The sequence below is a fragment of the Catharus ustulatus genome, chromosome 3 (genome assembly GCF_009819885.2).
Source record: "Catharus ustulatus isolate bCatUst1 chromosome 3, bCatUst1.pri.v2, whole genome shotgun sequence".
In the NCBI taxonomy this organism is placed as follows: Eukaryota; Metazoa; Chordata; class Aves; order Passeriformes; family Turdidae; genus Catharus; species Catharus ustulatus.
In genome coordinates this window covers 58675344-58692772 of record NC_046223.1, presented here as the reverse complement: position 1 = coordinate 58692772, position 17429 = coordinate 58675344, and the positions used below count along the sequence as shown (strand labels likewise).

Here is a 17429-nt window from a genome sequence, read left to right as displayed (position 1 = left end):
TTCAGCGCCTGTTCTTGATCAGGAGAAAGCGGGAAGCTATATTCCTCACTAATGCACGCCTGCTGAGTGACCTGCCTTCACTATCATGGTCTCCTCTCTTCTGCTGTGGTGAACTCTCCCTTGACTTAGAGCAGCCCTCCTCAGCTTGGGGCAGGAAGCAGAGGCAAGAAGAAGGCAGGCTTTAGGTTTTTAAGAGATGCATTGCCCCTTCCTGCAAGCAGCTGGAGTGGGGTGGGTGCTCGGGAGATAGAAGAAAGGAGAAGGACGGCATTTGGCATGAGGCAGGATCAGCACATCTGGCTGATCAGTCAGTTACCACTGTCTCCTTAAAAGAATGATATGGTAACCTGACAAATATTATTGAAGAGCCTCAAATCACTGGATTTATGCTGCACTGGAAAACTAAATTGAAGACTGTAAAGGTCACAAATGGGAGGGAACAGAAGGGGTTGTTCCAGCTTTCCAAATTTATCAGATGACAACTTTTTTTGCAAGTGCTATGCCTCTAGGTAATATCATGACAAATGAAAATATTTCCAGGTTGTATAGTGAAAGTTGATTGCACAAATATTTTGGCAGGGTGCAGTGCATTGCCTGGCTAACCTGCAGAACAAAAGAGAGCTTTCTCAGCTTGGGACCATCCACTGGGAGCGAGGTTGGGTAGCAGCACTTTTCAGGGAGGCATTCAAGCAGTTAGCAGGCTCAGCACTGGTGTTTTTCTTCCCCTGCGGGGAGCATAATAATAGTTTGGACAAATCTGGAGCATCTGAGCCCAGAGCTTTGTCTGCCCCTGCCTCTGTTTTGCTGTGGCAGTATGGTGTGAGCTGTCACTTATCTCATTCCCTCCAGTCTTCGCTTCAGCTGTCACAGACAATGGGTCACTCACAGGGGTCTGTCTAAGGGTAGCATTGAAACTCTGAGAGAAAACTCTGCCAGCAGCGGTTGTCTGTGCATTATTTTCTCTTCCATCCATGGTCTCCCAAAGCAAGAATGAGCTGTGAGTAATGAAGGAGGAAGAGTCCCATCACTGGAGGAGAAGGCTGCTTGGTGCATGTACTGGGAGGGGAGGAGCAGCTCGAAGGGGAAGGCACAGTCAGGAAGGGCTTATGGGGTCTGAGTTTGAGAATGCAAGCTTCCCTGCGGAATGCCCCAAGGCAGAGTGTTTCTCACAGTTTGCAAACTTCTCATCTTTTCAATCTCAGTGATTGAATGGGAGTTGCCAGGGGTGTTTTCTGTTTCCTTCACTAATACCATGAAGTCACTAAGCCATGAAAGCCATCCATCGTGCGTCTGCTGTCACACCAGCCCAACATACCTCTGCTCATTTGTCTAGGAAGCAGATAGCTTCTCTGTTGTTCTCTGTACAGCATGGAGTTCAGTCATGTGTGGACCTAATGGAAAGTCCTTAAGTACTGCTGGGGTGGGAATAAGTAAAATAATGTATGGTCCATACTGAAACTTTTCCTAATAATTGATGGCGATCATTTCTCACCCTGAAATGCAGGCAGTGCTACCTTGCAGCGTATGTTAGGCTTTAAACTATTTGCCCCACTCCCTTCTACTGCCAGTAAGACATCTAGCAGGGAAGCCACATTAAAGTGGAATTCCATAGGGCTGTACCACCCACTCCTCCCACTCCCATCAAAGAGATTTCTGTGGAGTCTGGACACTTGTTTCACTGAATTGGGTTGGAAGCTATCTTTTTGCCACTCCATCTCTTTATTTGTGGATGTAAACTCTTGACGGCACTGTACTTTTATGTTTGTTTTCATTATTTCCCTATTATTTGCATAGAACAACTTTCTTAGGCACAGCTGGGGCTTCAAAGTTGGGGAAATGGAAAATAAATCTCTAAGGCCACAGGCTTAGGTGTTGATTCGCAAATAGTTTAGCTTGACTGAAAATGCTTTTCCACAAATTAAAAAACAAACTCTTGTCCTGTGCCAGCAAAGGAAGAGGAGTGCTAAAGACTTGGAAATCCTTTTGTCAGCCGCAGATTTTCTGGAACCAGAATATAGAGATACCTTAATAAATGAGTTTTTATTTTATCCAAGGGAAAAGCCAGAAGTAGGAGTTTGAATGTGCAGAGTCAGCTATTGTTTTAGCACTGCACTCTGTCACCCCACACAGCACCTTCAGCCATACTCCCATCACGTTTTCATTTGGCAGCCTTCCCAAGAAGAGGAATGAGTGATGTCTGCATACTGTTTCACTTAGCCAACCAGCAATTCTTCTTTATTGCTTTCAGTAAATGTGTAAGTTTAAAAAAAAAAAAGAGACCACTGCCTTGAATTTTGAATTATATTAAGAATTTCTACTAAAACACGAACACCTTAGTAACAGTAAGCCCAGAGGTTGTCACCTTATAATTAAACTGGTGATGTCATAATTAAAACTAGGAATTGAGACCAAAGTGAATGTTTCAAGTACTTGAAGTATTAAATGTGTAAGTTACAAGTAAATAGTATTTTTGTATATTCTCTGGTTAAATGCATGTTTTTTCAACAGAATCATAGTTTTGTTGGAGAATCGAGTAGTATTAAGTATCTATGCTCTGTAACTGCAAAGGGATCCTGTCAGACAGTATTGCACTGATGGGCATTCACTTGTGGTACTCAATTTAAACTACATAATTCCAGGGCTTCTCTTAGAAGTGGGAATTAGCTGCAACCTAGTGGAATGTAGTATGGCTAGGGAGTTACTGCTGTTGTCTCAGGCTTTGTAGAGATGTGTTCTTTTGGTGAGGAAGTCAGGAGGATGTTTAAAAGCAGCAGAAATGAAGGAGGAAGGGAACAGGGGGTGTTTTCAGCAGTCTCAGGGGTCTGAGACTGTGGAGAGTTAAAAGATAAACTCCTTTCTCCAGTAGCTGAAAAGCTTAAAAAGTCAGGTATCCAAATTAGGATGCAGAAGATATAAGTATTGAGCATAGCCTCAGACCAGATTCCTGGTAATATGCATGCTTTGTTTCACTTAATACTGACTTTCAGCATCAAGACTGATTTCAGGAATCCCAGCCAAGGTGTGCGTCCCTGCCCCAACTTGCTTTTTCTGCTGGTACATTTCATGCTCGGATTTGAACAGTTTGAGCAATTCTTCCTGCTTCTCACGGGCTTTGCCTTTTTGATAAGGTGGATGAACTGATATGGGTTGCAATAGGGTTTTTTCTCCTGGGGTATGTTTTAGCCTGGTATGTGCATCTGCACAAACAGTGGTGTTGCCTCAGTTGCACTGGCGCGTGGGTGAGTGCGAGCAGGATGAAAGGAAGATCTATTGTAGCTGCTCTACTGTCCATAGAAATCCTTATCAAGCCCTACATGAAAATAAGATAATCTGAAGTCAGGTGTTAGAAATGAAGGAAGAGATGAAGAGTGAAGGAAATGTGAGAAAAGGTTTGCAGAAATTAAAACCTATTAAATTATATTTTAGTGAAAACATTGCTGTCAATAGTAAGGGAAGAAAGAAAGTTGTGTAATAAACAGCACCACTTGGCACTAATATATCTTGCATGTGGGATGGACTGGAAGTGGCAGTATGGCTGGATGATAACACTGGTATGATTTGGCTTAGATAATCAACACAATCTTGGGAATGACAGACTCTCACCTTTATCAGTGCTGATTTCATGATTTAATCATTCTCTATCAAGTAATGAAATTTACAGCTACACAGAGACTGTTTTTGTGAAAGCAGTTTGTGCTTTAGCACTTGTTATGCTTTAGCCTAGGAGAAAATCCTATTTATGGTGTGGGTGCTTGGCAGCCTCAGCAAGAACGTGTGTTTGTGCTTGCCTCAGAAGCAGCATATGGCTTTGGTACCTCTAAATGTGTGAGATTTCAGAAGTGAACATTCTCTCTGGCAGGAGTGGCAAGATTGGTTGTTTCTAAGAGAGCCCTAATGAATTGTCAGCAGATATTTGTATTGTGGGGTCCTGTAGCATCTTCTCATGTTCAATGTAAATTTACATTAAGTATTTTATGTCACCATTTTCACAGGAAGCTAACATTGAGTTTGGAATTAATTCTCTGAAACTGCCATAATTCCTTCAGCAGTAGCAGTGATACAGAGTTGCATATCTATAAAAGTCAGGTTTTATCCAAATCCAGTGTCTGTTGTCTATTTGTCACCTAATCTTCACCTAAATGTACTGAGTTGTGCAACAGTCACAACTTTACGTAAGGGAACTGAGAAGAGGGATAGCTTTTATTGTTGATCATAAATCTTTCATGCTTTTGACACCCTGGACATTTTACAACTTTCCTTCTCACCCTAGCTATCCAGGTGACAGAGGTGCTGTGGAATCAAGTTGCTGTTGATAAGGATGCATCAGCACTCTCCATTCAGATGTGACTTTTCATCCTCCTTTCCTTAAGACTCTTTTGGTGATGGCTGCAAACAGTTGCATCAGCACAGCTAAGGGTGCAGCACTGGAGTTTGCTAGTGGGAATGAACAACTGGTTCAGGAAATTCCTAAGGCCGTTGTAAAACATTCTAGACAAAAGAAAAAGTGACAAATGTTTTCCTGCTTCTGGCCTGGACAGGGTTAATTTTTGCAGCTGGTGGAAGGGGACATGGCCAGGAGGTTATTCTATACCATGCCACAGCATGGGGGCAGGAGAAAAGGAGTTGCTTCCTGGGAGAAGGCAGTCTTGGAGAGTCTTGGTGGGGACACTGAACTGGAGAGTACCATTCCCAAACCACAGCAGATGTGAAATTACTCTGGTTTTTTAAGTATCTGAGATATGTGTTTTCTGCTGGCAGACATTTGACCAAAGTATATAAGGCACAAACAGGTAGTTCACAGGATTTTTTTTTTCTCTAGGTAAGTCTGGTATCAGCTGGAGCAAAAATCCCCTAATGATGTAGTTACTTGTGCCATACGAGTCTTATTTTTCAGCCCACTTCTCCATGTGAATCAGCATTGTTTCTACATGCTGTGGATGTCTTTGCATATCAGTGAGACAATTTTGATCATGAAGTGCTGAATAATCAACAGTTTTGTTGAAAACCTAAAGCTAAACAAGTGTCTTGTAAACATCCAGGCTTCTGCTATGTAAAATCTCTCTTGAATTAGTAGAACTTCTTTTCTGTTAAATATCATTATGACACTTTCAGGCAAAATGAATTTTTATTTCTCATATAATGCATTAAGTGTTTCTAGTTTGGAAAACATTTCTTTAAATTTAAGTGAAGTTTCCCAGCAGTATTATTTGATAACTGAAACACAGGAAACTTTTTAGCTTGAAATGCCCTATTGCATTGTGATTCTAAACAGATAATACCTTAAAAGTCCCACTAAATACTAGGAAACAGGTGGATCCTTAGCATGGTGTAGTGTACTCCTTTCCCTACTCCTGAAACTTCAGGAAGGAAGCATATCTGAGAGTGTGCATGTGCATGGGCTATCTTAATGTCCATAGCACATCTGTGCCTTCCTGCTGGTTTTTGTCTGAATTGGCTCAGCCAGGACTCATCTTGTCTCTGCTGAGATTAAAAAGGCTCAAACTTTCCTCTGACACCATGCACACATTGCCTCACCTGTTTGTGTGCACATGCCTGGCAAAAACATTGCCATTCCCACTCCTACAACTCCTTCCTCAGTGGTGATTCTTCTGAGGTTACATTTGCAAAATCTGAGGTGTGGGTACCGACCACAAAAAGTATCTGACATTCTGGTAAAAGAAAAAACAAACCAGGAAAAAACCCATAAACCATAAATCCATAGGGATACCATTTGACTGTCCAGCTCAGACTCAGTCATGCAATACACTGCACAAATCCCAGGAGAAGCAAAGTGCCACTGCTGTCATTAAAGCATTTTCCTCTGATGTTAGCCAGAGCCCTGCTGGGCTTCTTTTGGAAAATACGGCTGTGGTCATTGGAAGGGGGCTGAAGGCGCAGTAGTTATGCTGCTGTCAAATTAGTTGGAAATGTTTTGACACAAATGCAAGCTGAATCTAAATGTCCATCTTCATCTCAATGAATTTACTGAGGTTTAGGCAGAGAGCTGTTAGTTTCAATGTTGGCCCACTGACAACAGGGAATGGAATTCCTTTTGCCTTTCCATTTGCCATTGCTGTTAGTCCTTTACTGCAAGCAAACAGCACCCAAAAGACAAATTAACAGACGTGTTTTGCATCTCTCCCTCTGTGTTGAAAACTACCATGGATATGAACTATTTAATAATCACCCTGAGACAAGTTCCATCTTGTGATGGCTGTCCATGACACTAAGTATTCCATTCAGCTTACTGCTGCCAGGAATTATACCCAGGATATTTGCAATGTGCTATCTCCAGTCCTGATTAGATTTTTTTTGCAGTGCTTGGATTCCTGTAAAAAGCCTGATGTTGGGAATGTGAATTATTCCACCCAATTAAGGTGCAGTAATTGTATAGTGAGCATGTTCAGAAAGTGCCTTGTGAAGCTTCTTTAAACCTGTCTTTGAAATTTCAGATCAGAGAGGGAATTTTATCTGAGCCTTAGTAGCTTTTAACTACTTTACATTTAAGGTACTTGGAAGTCTGGAGAGATTCTTTTCTTGTGATGCCTCTGTTACTGGAGTTCTTTATTAATGTAAGCTTTAATTTTTCTAAAATTCAATCAAAAATACAAAAAAGATCGGCTTGACACAAACCCTTCAACTGATGTATTTTTGCAGAAAAAGAGCTACTTCTAACAGGCAATGCAAAAATATGGTTACCTGTGGAACTTCCTGTAAATGCACAGATAGAGTTTGTTATTTACAAATTAATTAATTTCTTGCCTTTGTTAGAATAAAATTGTACACTTCTATTTTGTGTTCAGATGCTTTTTGTATTGCTTGAGATTACCAAGTCTTCTTCCCCAAGCGGCTATCTCTCTAGATTTTGTTTAGCATTATTCCACTTGTGTTCTTAATTAAATATACTACAAGTTACTAATGAGACGTTCCCTTTACTATTGCACACATCTCTGTCCATCTATAGTCAACACTGAATTAGCTGAACTCATGGTAAGAGTCCTCCTCCATCATCCAGTTCCTATTGAAAGAAGTCAGAGAATGGATTGTTTAAAATAGGCTGGAGGAGTCACAATTGCTGTCTCCTTTGTCATTAAAAACAAAAGGAAAGAGAAAGAGGAAATAGGAAAGAGTTGTTTACTCTAAATGCACAAAAATGATGGCACAAAAAGTAAATGCCTGATCTGACCACAGAAAGCTGTTTCTTGAAAATCTCTCATGCTTGAGCAAGCCTGTGTAACAATGATGAATCTGAATGAGAGATTCAGAGGCCTCACTCAGCAAACAAGATCCTAGTTTCTCTTGGCTAATGTTCATACTTGTATTGTTTCCTTGTCTCTGCAGCTTCCTATTGTTGAAAAAATAAGGACCATTGCTCAGAAGGTGTATGGAGCTCAGGATATAGAGTTGTCTCCTGCCGCGCAGTCTCAGGTTGATCGTTACACCCAGCAGGTAAGAGCACCAGGAACTATGCAGGTACCTGCTGGATGCAAGTCTTGGGAAGCCTCAGGGTCCCAAGTGTTCTCAGACTGGAGTGTTAAGTCAAGCTTTGCTGAAAGGAATGGGTTTACCCATGGTAGTAAACTGTGGAGGACTGTACATATTGGTTTAGATTTGCTGGAACAGAATGGTTTTAACCTTGAAAGCAATCTCCTGTGAGATATGAATGGTGCTCAGAATGCTTCTGAGATTGTGCATGAAACTGTACTTTCTATGCAGTTTGGGTTACTCTCTTAAACCTGACAACTGCAAAAGCTGCTGCTAGCAAATGTAACCAATTTTAGCATGAGTGTTCATTTGTACCTGCAAAAAAGAGTTTGCAAACACAGTAAGACCTGTGGACAGCTATGCACATTGATAACAAAGGTCCCAATATTTGTAAAATCTTTTGATTTCTTTCTGTTCCTATTACTTTCAAATAGTTATGGATTCTAGAACATGAAATAGATCACCTATCCTAAAGCATGTGGGACCATGTTACCATTTGAAAAGTTTTGAAACCATGTGGAGAGGTGAATGTGTTTTTTGTAGTGGAATGGCTTCTGGACATAAATGTGGCTGGAGCCTTTCTCTCAGAAAGTAGAAACAATAGGTCCAGGAAAAAATTCCTCAGTAAACTTCAGCAGCTTGGTGTCAGACCAGCAGAAGTCCTTGGTCAGATAGGCAGACAGCCATCTTCCCAATAATGCAAACTTCCTGAGAATGAATTTCATTCCTCCAAATGGAAAAGAAGTTTACTTAATGTACTTAAAGCAAAATAATCCATGTCTTTATTTTTTCCTGCTGTGATTCTCTAATCATTTTTTTATTCTAAATATTAGTATATTAGGAAATATTTTCACATCAAAAAGAGTTGTCAGCACTGGGCTGCAGAGAAAATTCCCTGAAGTGCCACCTCTCCTGGTGGCCCTGTTTGTCTAAGAATTGAACAGAAGAGTGGAAGGTGCCTGACTCATGATTAATCAATAACTTGGAGACAAATAATGGGCGGGGTGAGCTGCTGAGACACTTTTCCTGATTTTCTCACACAGTTTCAGTAACTAGTGCACTGGCATTAGTGAAAGGGGTACCATCACCCCATGCAGGTTTTGTCTTGTTTAAAAACAAATGAACACCATCTGTGTTTATCCCCAAGAAGACATTAATACCCTTAGAAAATTTCAGACTCTGAATCCTGGTCTCAAGTTGGTGTCTAACTAGGTCATTACAGCCCAAAGAGAACTGCTGTATGAGAGGTTTCTAGAAGATACTGGTAGCAAAACAAAAATATAATGTGCCTTTACTGTAATTTAAAAAACTTTTTTCTTTTCTTTCTCTTTTTTTTTTTTGTTAGGGATTTGGAAATCTTCCCATTTGTATGGCAAAAACTCACCTATCCCTCTCCCATCAGCCTGAGAGGAAGGGTGTTCCCACTGGTTTCATTTTGCCGATTAGCGATGTGCGAGCCAGCATTGGAGCTGGATTCATCTACCCTCTGGTTGGAACGGTGAGTGCAAAGTATTCAACTCAGTAACTCCCCTTTCACCCAGCTTGACAGGGAAGTGCATTTCCTGTTTGCCTCTAAAAATAATGTGTACAACCATGTGAGTTCTTGTTTTTGTATGGTGATCTTATCCTCAAACTTTTTGTGGCTCTAGATTGATAGGAAAAGATAACCAAGAAAATCCAGCATCATATTAGAGCTTTGACTGTCGGTTCTGAGAGAATGGTTCTTGCTGTTGTTTCTCTTGCTGTTGTTTTTATGTTAATCTATGGTACACCCTAGTGCTGCAGAAAAATGAATTTACTTGTCGTTGCCTTTTCTTATTCAATAAGTGCAACCTGTAAATAACTGGTTAGATATTATTCTAAATTTTAAATCTTTTATCCACCATTGCAAACAATTTTAATGTATTCAGATTAAAGGAATTGTATTGGGGAATAGAGTATGCTTAAAGTAATTGCTCTTCAGCTGATAAACCTGATCTGCTCTCAGTCTTTGTGAACATCACTACTGGTCCTGTAAAGGTAAGTTATGGTGGGAAGGGGTAGATTTTTAACTGCAGAAGTAATAGCTCATTCCTTCTCTGTTTTTAGAGATTTAAACAATGAGGTAATAAAAAGAGGTAATCGTCATCCTTCCTACCCATCCTTGCAAGTACAGACTTGGATTAGGAAGCTCCTTATACTTTCTTCCCTTAAAGGCCTTATTAAAATAGCTGAGAAGTGAGTTGGCTCATGCCTTTTGCCAACCACACACTTAATCCAAACAGCAGTTGAGCTGCATCTGACATCTCATAGCTAGAGTTATTGCTTACATGTAGCTGATTCATGGGATGGTGCTGGAGAAGGGATGCAAAAACCATTGCATTTCCGGAAAGAGTACTCTCCCAATGTTATCTCATCTTCCCAGAGCACGGCCTGATTTCCTTGTGTAGCAGTACACTTAGGAAAGGTTGAAAGTTTCTAATCTATTGTTTTGAATTCCCTCTGAAACAATCAAGTGTTTGAAATGAGGAAGGAAGTACTTTCTGACCAGGAGGGTTCCTGGAGTTCAGGAAACTGTGTCGCTTTAAGTCACTGGACTTGGGGATACACTTTCTTTTTGCCTGACCACATCATGTACATCCACCAGAAGCAGAGCACAGCTGTATGTTTAAATTGTGTATGACCAAATTCCAATTACTGGTGACAGGATAAAATTTGTCAGAACTTCTAGTATCTCCTTCATGGCCTGGATTCAAGTTTGCACTGCAAGCTGAGTGTCATGAAGTTATGAGAAGGAGTGCATGTGAGTAATGGGCAGCAACTAATTCAAATCCATGAGGGAGCTATTCTGTTGGATGTCAGAATGAAATATTCTTGGGTTGAGCTTTCTGAATGAGTCACACCCTGCATGATTTGCTATAAACTAACTGCAGTTCGGTGTCATAAATCCGTAGAAACTGTCCATAAGAGCAGTATAAACCAAACAAGTTCAAGGATTACCTCTTTCTGTTTCCATTTAGACCAAAAAATGCAGTTCTTTTGAAAGACATTTTGTATATGAGATTTCTTTTTGGAGAAGAGTGTAAAAAGTACGTCTAAGTTAGTTAGCCTGATTTTGGTGAGTGGTAGTATTAGCCATGGATCTTGTCCCATATCCTGAGCTGGGAAGGCAGTTTACTCTGTGTTATGTATTCCAAGAGTTTGTAGGCGAGGTACTGTATAAACATAAGATCCCCAAGAGGTAAAAATGTAAATGCATGGACATCGATCATTGGTTGTTTGGAAAAATATTGCTAATGCTCAGGAATGTAATGCTCAGGAATGTGGGACAGAACACTTCTTGGAACCATCACAACTGCTACAAATCAGAATGAATGAATGAATATGAATGTATTCCTAACTGTGTTACCACACAGTTCTTTCTTTAGAATTAAATTTATAGCAAGAGGTCCAACATGTTGCTTTTCAGAGTGGAGAGTTGTGATCATCATGACACAAACTTTCATAATTGTACCACAACTTTTGAAATCACTTTTCTAGTTTGTCACCTTCAGATTTTTTGTACGAGTTGTTGTCAGCAATAAGTCTTAGGGTTAGTGTTACTTTTTAAGTTGTGCAAGAAGAAATATTTTTGATGTCTAGTTTCAAAACTGAAAGCCTTCCTTTGGCAGTTCTCTTACTAATAAAGTGATCTGAAAATGTCTGCAAGAGCAAAGCAAGTATAAAAGGGCTTGTCCTGAAGGCTTAAAGTGGCTGGAAGTCAATGCTATGAGTAGAGGGATTACAGAAATCCCAGTGACAGCATATGGTGAAAATATCCAGTCATGACAGGGGATTAGATTTCTTTATATAGGAAAAAAAGAAGGAGCAGCATATAATTTTTTTCCCTTCCAGTGCCTGTTGGTTAATTGTATTAATGGAGAGGTCCTTTAATACCTAAACTTCTCAGAACATTCTTACAGCTGCAGCTTTTCTGATAGCAGGAAAAAATGCTATTTTTCATTAAAGTTGTAGTGATAATTCTCATGCTAATTAAATGTCAGACTCCATTCCCAAAGCATATTTTTTTACCAGGCAAACTTCTCATATGCTAACCTGTCAGAATTTATCAGTAAAGAAGGTTGTTAGAGTTCTGCTGCAATGTAATCGGGAAGAGCATTACAAATGAGAGAGATAAGTACTGATGAAAGATAATAAACTATCTGCAGAATCTAGCATTTGTAGTTTAGCCTTGTCACTAGCACATGCAAAGTAATGAGATTTGTATTTATCTCAGCTCTGATACACAGTGATTTTATTTTTTTTAAACTAAATATTTAGCATGTTGTCTTCATATTCTCTAAGCAATATTTGGTTTGTGTTATGGTTGGCTCCAGTTCCTGTACAGCATGGAAGTCTTTCCAGGAAAAATGAGCTGAGCCTTATCAGAGGAAATCAGCAGTGAAACGAGAGGTGCATTTAATTAACACTGGCACAGCTTTTATCCAAGTTCTCTGAGACCATGACCCAGAGGGCTACATCACTCTCACAGGTGGACTGTTGACATCATTGTTTGGCTTAACAGAGTGATGGCAGGGAAGCTGCCGGAGTACATGTAGGAAACGAGTGAGGTCATTCACTAGCAATGCTTGGGTGGGGAGTTATTAGATTTTTTGTAGTATGTGTGTTTCTCTCCACACCCACTCAAAAGCCATAGCAGTTCAGTGCTTTCTCACATTCAGCCACATTTCCATTGTTCTTTTTCATGTGAGTTGCAAGAATGCAGGAAGGTCATAGAAGTTGCCTTTTGCCTTTGTGAAGTGATGCTACCAAATCACTGGTGTAGGAAATAAATCTGTGTTTGAATCATGGTGAGATTTTTAAGTATGTACTACTCTTCTCCAGTCATGCACTTTCATTTCGATGGGTTAAAATTGCAGGCATGGTCACTCTGAAAATATATGGAGCCTCTGGAGTCATGCCAGCTTCCAAATTCTCACAACGAACTGACATCCTTCAGATATCAACATATCTGAAGAAAGGCCAGCCTATCACAGAAATATTTTTCTCCTCATAGAGAAAGAAGTTCAAGTCTCTGGAACTAGTGCTGAAACAATATCCCCTTGGAAGGAGCTCTTGGGGTGACCCAGTGTAGTTTGAAATCAGTGTATGGGAGGAACAGAACTCTAGTTCAGTTGTGGGTGAGAGCCAGGACTGTCCTGCCAAAATATTACCTGGATATTCTAAGAAGAAAAAGACCTCACAAATAAATATCTTTATTAATCTTTTCAGAAGGAAAATATTGTTCCCTGTTGAATAAATTTCTTCTTTCTTAGTGGTTAAGAGCTTAACAAGTTTTGAGAGTGTCTATTGAACTTAAGCTGGAGTCCAGGCCACCTGAAGTGAAATTGCAGTTTTTCAGTGGTGCATGTTGCTCAGTTTGTCTCTAAACTGTCATTTTGTCACTTTTCTCAGGTGCTTTTATGGGACAGATGAATAATAATGAATTTCCGAATTGCAAAAGGTGCATCATTCCTATGCACACATGGAAATGCTGATTGATGTGCACTTGGTGGAAGGCTGATAAATTATTCAGGGTAGGGTTGATGGGCTGGGGGTGACCAGATAGGTATGATTGATGGCTGGAAGTGAGGGTGAGGACAATCAACTTCAGTTTGCTGTGCCTAAAAGCTAGAGCTTGAGAGGTTAGTTAGTAGGCTGAGGTTAGTGTAATAACAGGAAATCCACTTCTGGCCCTTGGTGGATTGCATGATGTGGTTGTGATGCTATTGGGTTGGCCAGAGAGGGTTTCTGTAGATGAGGCAGAGAGGATAGTTTGTGGGGGTTTTGGGGTGTTATTTCAGGCTGTAAGAGAGTGTTTTACCATATACCTGTGTCACAGCCATAGCATGGAGGTATATGATCCAAAGCAAAGTATATTTACTCTGTATTTCCAACAAACACTGCCTTATCCACATCAGTTTAAAACAGGTCAAGTAAACAGTAAATGCACAGACTATATGGAAATTTCTGTCATTTAAATACATTCTTTTCTATTAACTTTCAAAAGTTACAGAAATTATAATAATATTTTCAAGCCAGTTAACCTCTACTCTTTTCTTCTTAATTTAAAAAAAATTCCTTAGTCATCAGCAAGGCATGTTCTGCTCTCCTGTAACCACATTCATTACTCACATGACTTCTTCCTTCCCAGATCTTAGGTCATGTCATTGTTTAAACTAATGCTTTGGAACTCCTTCAAAACTCTTTAACCCTTGTGGCTTTTATGTCAGTGTCCTGTTCCAGTTCTCCATGTACATCTTGGATGTGTCTTCAAATAATTTCACAACTATCTCCTCCCATCGGTACAACTCTCAGTTTTTCCCTTTCCAGCCAATCCCATCCTTCCAATCCTGCCCTCAATCTTCTATTCCCATCTTCTGACCACAAATGGCCACAGCCATCCTTGAATCTTAACTGACTCATAGTCCACACACCTGGGATGTTTGCAAAGGCAAACGATTCCATTATAATTTACAACTTTTACCTCAGCCCTTCAGCTAAATCATTCACTTAGGACTACTTCTGCCAAAATTCTGCCAAATTTGGCTGTAAATGAAATTAACCTTTTAGTGACAAAAATGAATCAAGTGGTCATCTTTTCCAAGTATATTTATATTAAATACATCCATAGAAATGTAACATTATGTTCAAGCTCTTAGACATGTCAGTGTTAACCTAAAGTAGTTTCTCTGAATAGATAAACTTAAAACTTATTTACAAGAGGTGACCTTCATGTTTCACTTTAGTGAGAAAAACTTCAGACTGATACCCTGGAAATGCATCTTGATAGTCTCCCATCTCTTGAGTTAGTTTTACCTAACCTCCTTTGCTTTGCATGTGAAAGGTCATGGAAGGTATGGTGGATCAGAGCGGCTGCAGGGGAGTTTCCCAGGCTGGTATGCCAGGATGACAAGTGCCTGAGCACATGTTTTCAGTTAAGATGAGCTGACTCCACACAGCAGCCCAGGCAGGATGGATTCACTGATCTCAGGTAGTGCCTGCCTGGTGCGGACACGTTTAAGCGATGCTGGAACCAAGAGAACTCATTATGCTCTGGAACAGTTTTGTTCCTTGTGCCTGTGAATGTCTTGCCCTCATCAGAGCTGAGAAGTTGTGTGTAATGAACTCAGTGCATCTGTCTCAGGTTTGCTGATGCATCAGTGTAGACAAGTGGGAATCATCTGTAGTGCACATGTAGTGCACCTCTGGGAAAGCCTGCTTCACTCAAGGCCTTCAGGGAGCCTGGGAGCCATTAAGGTTTTGCTGTCTGTTTCAGTGACACCTACCTGTGATCATAACCAGTTTGGGTATGTCTTCTATCTATTTCATTCTCTTATAGGGGCTCATGGACTGTAAATCAGAGATAAGAATATATATGGCTGCATCAGTTAAGAAAGGGAAAAACAAGAGACTGATATTCCGTATGGAGAGCAGGGCTCTTTAAATGATTTAAATGATTAGCTTATTTGCTTGGGGCTTGCTTTTAACAAAGATGTATCAGTTAAAAGTGGGAAGTGCAATTTGAACAGAAGCCAGCACCAATTTTGGACAACTGCCCTTGGGTTTTATGCCTGACTTCAGACAAGAAATGGAGATGTTGCAGTGGAAATGCAGGCACGTGCAAGTTTGAGCAGTTAGTGAATGCCTCTTGCTGGGTGTTCTGCAGGGCAAAGAGGGAGGCAGGTGGGTGAATCATGGCAGCTTCTCTGTGATGCAGCAGTGCTACCTGCCCACCCTGGTCCCAGCCTACAGCTCTGCTTGATGGGTCCAGAGCAGGTAAATGGGTTTGGTTAAGAGCTCATTCAGTCAGCCTGGTACATGTGAACTTTGATCGAATGTGTAGAGCTCAAAAATCAGTTTATGGAATGCCTTGAAGCAGCAGTGCTAAGGGTTTGATTATGCTATCCACATGGAAGATGTACAGACTTGAGCATTAGAGAGGGCAACCAGGTATTTCTTCCCCCATTCATGATATTTTGGGTGAAAAGGCTGATGCTGCCAGACACGGGGTCACTGAATCTGATTGCTTTGGGTGTCACTGCTGCCTGTCATGGCTGAGGACAGTAGTAGCCCCCATACTCCTGTCACTTCCAGCATTCTGCTGTTCCTCTGTGTAGGGAAAAATTGAAATTATGTTTCATGCTCCCTATTTTTGTTTGTCCAGCCTGATAAGCTTCCTCAGTTGAAGAAATTGCAGTTTCTGAAAAGGTTCTCTATGGCTCAATGGGAAATGTAGAGATTCTGCCATTCATTTAGGAAGGAGTAGTTACTTTTTAAAACTCCTGTCTATATGCAATTTTTTTGAGAGGCTCTTATGGTCACCTAAAGGAAAAAAAAATTATCCTGTCAACATTCTTACAGATGCATTTTTCAAATACTGATTTGCAAATTTTAAAGTATTGATTCCTTGATAGCAGCAAAAAACTTTACAGTTTGGATCAAGTGAGTGAAATTTTTCCAGACTGTCCAGTAAGACAAACTATCTAGCAGATGTAGATAGTTGTATATTTGAGCTTGGCAACTTACTGTTACTGAAACTCTAAAAATTATTTAAGGCTGATATCAGGAACCCAGCTGGAGGCTGCAAGTCTGTGACTGAACAGTTTTATTGAGTTCTGGATAAATAAGGTGAAAGATATTTTGAACTTAATAATGTTCCCGGCAACTTGCTTTCTTTCATTAAATGAATTATAAAATAAATAGTGTACTAATTAACATTAAAGAGGAATGAATATTTGTGCCTTCTGGTCAAGGGATTATCCTTGTTAAAACAGGAAATGGACTCTGATTTCCTTTTTGTAAGTATTTTCTCCATAAACTTTGTATGATAATGTGAGGTTAAAAATAGGTTATACTTTTACACAGTAAAATATATATCTATTATTAGTTAACAAATAGCTTTTATAGGGAAGGAAGGACATTTTCCAGATTGTTTTATGTTGAAATAAATGTGTCCTGCGTTTGTTATGCACAAAATATTTACTGAAAAATTAGAAACTGAGCTTCTCTAATTTATTATGCTGTGGCATGGACTAAGGAAGGTATAATATTCAATACTTACATGCTATCTCTTTGTATTAGTAATTTGCTAGACAAGCAAAATTTTTAGGGTTTTGGGTTTTTTTTTTCTTTTTAAATAAGGAGTCCAGAGGTAAAAACAGTAAGGTCCCCCTGACAGTTCTGGGACAGGACCATGAATAAAATTCATTATTTCTTGGCCTACAAAATCATGAGATGTTTATGTCTAAGAATGTGAAGAATCAGCATGGGGCATTTTCATTGGAGTAGGCTGACCTACATTCTGTGCACAATGCTAAAAGATAAAGTTATGCTGCTTACTCCTCCCCTACTCCACCCACCCACATAAAAATCCTAAAGTATTTCCTGAGATATTCCTCATGTGTCCTTTTTATAAAAAATACAAAAGGTACAAATGCTGGCATACTGAATTTTGCTTTTGGTAAGTGGTAATGGGTTTACTTTGAAAAGAGCAGTCTTTCTTTACTTATGAAATGGTGAAATGTCATAAATAGAGCATTAACTTTTGACCAACTCATCCTCATGTCAAGTCCTGTGTGCAGTTTTGGGTGCCACATAAAAAGGGACATAAAGCTAATAGAGAGGATCCAGAGGAGAGCTATGAAGATGGTGATGGGTGTGGAGCAGAAGCCTTATGAAGAGCAGCTGAAATCACTTGGTTCCTGAAATGAACAGAAGAGGAGACTGAGGGGAAGATCTCATTGCAGTCTACAACTTCCTCTCTCTGATGGCCAGTGACAGGACCCAAGGGAATGGCATGAAGCTGTGTCAGGAGAGTATTCCAATAAAACGTGCTGGATAGTGGTACCGTCACGGACAGCTGCAGAAGATCTGAGATGTGGCACCAGATGGGTGGGTCTTCACTTTTACAGCAAAGTTTGGCT

General features: G+C 40.1%; 1 protein-coding gene across 2 annotated transcripts in view; it reads left to right on the top strand.

Moving 5' to 3' along the window:
- MTHFD1L (methylenetetrahydrofolate dehydrogenase (NADP+ dependent) 1 like) overlaps positions 1-17429 on the top strand; it is a 144808-nt gene that overhangs the window by 89447 nt on the left and 37932 nt on the right. For both annotated transcript variants that reach the window (XM_033055572.1, XM_033055573.1), the window contains 2 exons: positions 7342-7449; positions 8831-8983. In XM_033055572.1, the coding sequence (XP_032911463.1) occupies positions 7342-7449; positions 8831-8983 (261 nt within the window). The remainder of the gene's footprint in view (positions 1-7341; positions 7450-8830; positions 8984-17429) is intronic.